Genomic DNA, 6,000 nt, shown 5'->3' on the forward strand with positions numbered 1-6,000 from the left:
AGAAATTATAAAATAAATAAATAAGAAGAATACAAAAAATTATAACAACAAAAAATAAATATTGATTACATGTTCTCTCCCTCCTCCAGGAGTCCCCAGACCTCGCCGGTAACGGCTCCGTGTTCGTGAACGAGGCGGCGTTCAACAACCGGCACGTCCACCACAAGAGAAACGACCCCAGCGCCCACAACTGCCTCAACGCCCTGCTGGCCAGATCCAACAGCAGACAGACCCCCGCGGCCAAGACCCCCCACGGCCCACAGTCAGACCCCCAGGGGCCACACTCAGACCCCCAGGGGCCCGGGTACCTCTGCAGCCCCGCAGGCCGGCTGGAGCCGCCGCTCACAGCCGGTAAGAAGCCTCAGCGCCTGCTGCAGAGACCAGCGAGGGGCCGGTTAGGATGATGCTGTCATCGCTCCCACAATGCATGCTGTGTAGGAGCGTGTCATCGCGTGTTGGTCTGTCTGTGTGTTGTCTAACGGCATCAACACAATGTCAGACATTGGTGAAACGTGACCGTTACGATGTCCTGAAGGCAGAGGCAACGTTTGGTCCAACAAACGGTCCGAAGGCCAAAAGACTTTCACTTTCTTATCATGTGAGACTGTGAAATAATCATTTTTAGCATCTTCCAAATCAAAGATTTCACTCATTCATGTATTTATTTATATGTATAAATAAATATATACAATATGTATATATATTTGTTTATATATATCTATACATAAGCATATTTATATATTTATTTATTTATATATATGTATAAATATAAATATCTATATATATACACACAAATATTTATATATATTTATTTATGTATATCTATAAATAAACATATTTATATATATAAATATTTATTTATATATATATATATATATATATATATATATATATATATATATATTTATTTATGATGGCAATAAAAGGTAGAAAGCAACAGAGAAAATGATTGGATCAGATTGCTGGGCACGTAAAAACATTAATTTCCGCATTAATTAGATTTTTTTAAAGATTGCTAATTTTCTTTTGAATAACTTTCAGATGCCATTTGTGAATGAATGTGAGTTTATCTAGAAGAACCCACTAATGAACACATCAACTCTCTCAACTCATCCTCTTCATGGTTGTGTTTAATTTCCTAATGGAGACACTTCCAGCTCCAGGGCCTCTTAGTGGGACAGTCATCACACGGCCTCTGCTTCCTGTGAGAATGTAAACAAACCCAGAGGCTCCTCCCACGTGTGTGTGTGTGTGTGTGTGTGTGAGCACGTCCTGTACACACACACACACACACACACACACACACACACACACACACACACACACACACACACACACACACGCTCTGCTCTCAAGGCTCTATCCCTGGTGAGGCCTCGTCTGTCCTTCCTCTCGGTTAATCAGTGTCTCCTGAAACCACCTCTTCCTCCTCCTCTTCCTCCTCCTCCCCCCCCCCGCCTGCCAAAGGAAGAGCAGATCAATGGTTCCTCTATCCATCGACTGCAGCGTGTGAATCACAGCTCCGAGGCGATGGCGGCCTGATTGGGACATCGATCTGAACAAATCTTTACAGAAGTCATTACAGCGTGACTTGTCATCGCATCAGAGACGTTACTCCGCCTCTCCTTCATCTCCTCCTCATATCCAGCGGATGAGCAGCTTCCTGTGTCGTGTTCCTGCGTACAGGAGGAGGTCAGCCTGAATGCAGAAAAAAAAAATGAACCATGCATCTGACTAAGAAGGGCCATGCATAAATAAATATAATGTTTAAGCAGGTAAATAAGTAAAAATAATAAGAAACAAGACACACGAGTCACTTGTGAACGCCGGCTGCAATCTACCCACAATGCATTCCTCAGAGCACCCTGGCGTTCACGTTAAACCCTCGCCAGGCGTTCACCTCCATGAGGAGCCGTTTGGCGTTCCACGTGCACGCTCACGTGCACGCTCACGAGGAGGAACCCGGTGACTCTGACTACCGTGGGAAAAGAAAAGGAATCTCTTGTTCCTTCAGCGATGAGGAACACTTCTCATTCTCACCTGAGCGTGTGACCATTTCTCCTCCTGCACACACACACACACACACACACACACACACACACACACACACACACACACACACCCTTTTTCATCGCATAAAATGCGTTCCTGCACAGTGAGATCTCGGGGAACCAGTTGGATGGAATGTTCTCATCTGGTGAGCGGCGTCAGGTTTTCACACAAAGGAGGAGAGCGACCGTGAGAAGAGAGAGATGGAACCGCCGCTCCGGTATGCAGATGCATTCTCACCTCGTGTGATAATGTGCTGCGTGATGCACAAACCGGATCTAAGGCCGGCGGGCAGCGTTAAATAATAAGATGAGATATGAGCGTGAAATACACACCAATCAAAGACAGTAAAAGCAATAACCAGATAGATGGTTCTTCATATTGACTGGTCTCCTTGTGTAAGGCAGTGTTGTAGATCTGGTGTCTGATCACTGGTATCTGCTCGAGAGGCTTTTCCACCACTGCTCTCATCCACTGAAGTTATATAAGAATAATGCAATCAATCTGCAGTTATTATTATTAAAATCAATACGTGGACTCCTCGTTTCCTCCACCGCTGCCATGGAATCCTGAACCACGACGATGGATTATGTTGACGGAGATAATAAGAAAAGTGACACCTCTAAGTAGACGAGGGGGCGGGGCTTGTGGGTGATTGATGTGTGAGCGGCAGCAGCTGGTCGATGTGTGAGCGGTTAGTGACCCAACAATTAGACCGAGCTCATTAAAGGCGGTAGTGTCTCATCCCGGTGTTACGTATCGGTGAGTGAGGACGGGGTCGATGCATTTTATTTATCTTACATTTAGAGGATAACAGTGTGTGTGTGTGTGTGTGTGTGTGTGTGTGTGTGTGTCCTCTCTCAGATCTCTCGGCCTGGTCGCCGGCAGCGGGCGGCGCTGACTCGTATCCCGGTGACCCCCGCCTGGTTTCCTTGGAGACTGACAGCGGCGGGGAGGAAGAGGAGGAGGAGGAGGGTGAAGAAACCATTGTGTACCTCTGAATGAGATTCACTTTCAGACTCCGAAGCAGCCAATCCAGCACAAAGTCAGATCAGGACGCATGAAAGACTCCAGAAGGCATTTCCTCTCTTTAACATTGTTTTGTCGCTTTTTTCATGTGTTGAAAGATATTTCCGTGGTGTGTTTGTACTCGTAAAGTTACTGGAAACGGATAAAGACGGTTGTTTCAGTGTCATGCACCTTAGCTCAATGTCCCCAGATAAATAAGACGGTTGCCTTATTGATGCTTATATTACACTTGAATATGTCGTGGGCTTTTATTATGTAAAGAGTCATTTCACATAAAGAGTCTCTGTGCCAATGCTTTCCCCTCACACTATAAAATATGTCTTAATTACTGTTGTAGTTTCTTAATGAGACAATAAGGCAGTGGCAGTATTTTGATGTTTTAGTACCATGTATATAAATATGTTTGTGCTATTTATTTATTACAGTACAACAGAGTTGTGCAGTGCTTTGTGAAGCGTAGACGTGAGCAGGTGAGCTTTCATTGGTGTTGTGTGCTCAGACGTGGCCTTATTGATTAAAAATACGACTTTTATTGAACTTGAAACCGTGCTTTTGTTTTTCTTGAGGCTGTTAAATGTAAACACAATAAACACGATATTCATCTTTATGGCCCCGGCCTGAAGGCGATAACAGACGCTGCAGGTGTGCGTCCAGGTGCACGGAGGACAACCACTTCCTGTCAGACCGCGCTCACAAAACACACACGTTGGTGTCGAATGAACGCACTCCTGTGTGCAGCAGGACCAGCATGCACCTTGTTGTTGAACCTTTTATCTGCAGACAGGAACTCCAGCTCTCGTCAGACTGTTCTCCAGATTATTAGATTGTGGCTTTTATTGAATGTAATTTGCAGGGCCATCCAGTGTAATTCATGCTTTCATGACCACATATTGATTTTAATAATAATAACTCAAGCTTGATTGCGTTATTATGATCTCTAATGAAGCAGTACAAGCAGATACCAGTGAGATGAATGGGAGCTTCTGCTCATTCTCTCAAATCTATTAATACCTCAAATTATGGAGAACACTACATCTGTGCAGGCTGATCTCATCCACTGGTATTAACTATGCACATTGTTATGAAAAGTAATGCACTATACTGGTGAATAAGCCACGTTAAATGCATGAGAACACAAGACTTTCACCCTGAGGACCGATGTTCGAGTCCCGAGTTAAAACGTTAACTAACACAGTTATTTTAACGCAAACGCCGACCTCATCCTCACCTTTTTCTGTAAGATATCTTCACATCATAATATTGTTATAGCCTCCTGATGTATGCGAAATTTCCCCAACAATGATTTCACATTTTCTGGAATACTATTCATACTTTCTTTATTGTTTCCCTGCGTTGACTTCTCATATAGATTTTTAAATCCCTATATCCACGAGCCTCCTGGGACGGCTTTGCTCCTCAGGGTTAAAACTGAAATCCATAGTGAAGCGGTTGTTTGTCTCTCTGGAACAAACCTCTAGATCTGACCTCCTTCTGAAACATGCTTTTCTGTTCAGGCTCTGAGTTTGGGGCTATTCTTTTGTACTGTAACCACAATATAACGTCTATCCTTTGGCTAATATTCTATTTTGAATTCACAGCATCTCATATTATTTGGTCTTAATTTGTTTTATTTGGATTTTCCATCGTCTTCTAAGTGTTTTAATGCATGTTCACTCTTTATATAAGGACTTTGCTCTGTGTGCAGATGTGGTCACACCTTATGAAAATTATCAAAATGTGCTTCATGTGCCTCTGCATCTTATTTTACTCAAATGCAGCAAACAGCTGTTTGAGGAGGTGTGTGTGTGTGTGTGTGTGTGTGTGTGTGTGAGAGAGAGACGGAGATAGATGATGTGGAAAGAGACACATTTGACTGTAACACAAGCTTGTTGTGTGCGTGTGTGTGTGTGTGTGTGTGTGTGTGTGTGTTGTTTTTGTGTTTGACACCCAGGTGGATCCATCGCGCCAATGCATTCTGGGTATTTCCAGTCCAGCTCCTTGATAACATCACAAAGAGCGGAGTCAAACCCAACACCCGCCCAACATGGCGCTTGAAGAAGTGTTAAATCTCTTTAGTGTTCCTCCTCCTCATCCTCCATGAGGAAGCAGTCCTGTACGCTCCGTCGCCTCTCGTGGGTTTAATGACCCTGTGGAAGGTAACCAATAGGAAGCCAGAGGAAAAGCCGATAAAGGAACCACATTATCGCTGAGTCATCTGCTGGAACACGCCCGCTGAAGCTCGGCCCGAGGGAACGCGTAATGACTTCTGTAGGATGAATAAAGCATAAATAACAGCCATTAAAGCCGATCCCAGTGAGCAATGCTTTAATGAGAAACCAGAACAATATACACCATATATATATAAATATATATATATATATACAGGTTATTAGATTTCTCTGGGGGTGAAATATAGTGACATGCAAGACTCGATATATATACACAGACTGCTCTCAGCCGCAGCCAGAGGAGGAAATCTACGACAACCGTAACAACTTACTGTAAATTTGTTTGACTTTTAATACTCTTTTTCTCTCTAATAGTATATTTGGTGGAGCTTAATGTGTCAGAGCGACTTTAACAATCCCCATATCATGCCTTTGCAGCCTTTGCAGAAAATAACTTTTTGAAGTGTCATTTTAAGTGACCTTTACTTTTGACCTTTTGGATTGAATGGGCTTCACTCATCGCGTCCCGTTTTAAAAGTCACGGTCGTCTCCTGCAGCTGTGTCAAAGCCAAGTGCAGCGCCGTTTACCCCAAAATAAACACTCATTACAGCAGTCGGGCCTCAATGTCACGGCCACAAAGCGGTGGCATGCAGGCCGGGGCCCCGGGGCCCCGGGGCCCGCAGGGGCCGACGGGCTGCAAGGGAGGAGATTTATTCACCTGGAAATGGTCGACTCTGGTTGCTGCATGTTTGT

The 6,000-nt window shown here is 44.1% G+C and overlaps 1 protein-coding gene across 1 annotated transcript in view; it reads left to right on the forward strand.

Moving 5' to 3' along the window:
- LOC306751648 (rho guanine nucleotide exchange factor 28-like) overlaps nucleotides 1-3,580 on the forward strand; it is a 38,991-nt gene extending 35,411 nt beyond the window's left edge. The window contains exons 31-32 of the mRNA XM_079235262.1: nucleotides 90-351; nucleotides 2,914-3,580. Of these exons, the coding sequence (XP_079091388.1) occupies nucleotides 90-351; nucleotides 2,914-3,050 (399 nt within the window). The 3' untranslated portion in view covers nucleotides 3,051-3,580. The remainder of the gene's footprint in view (nucleotides 1-89; nucleotides 352-2,913) is intronic.
- Nucleotides 3,581-6,000: the final 2,420 nt, after the last annotated feature.

Source organism: Taurulus bubalis (assembly GCF_910589615.1).
Source record: "Taurulus bubalis genome assembly, chromosome: 19".
Classification (NCBI taxonomy): Eukaryota; Metazoa; Chordata; class Actinopteri; order Perciformes; family Cottidae; genus Taurulus; species Taurulus bubalis.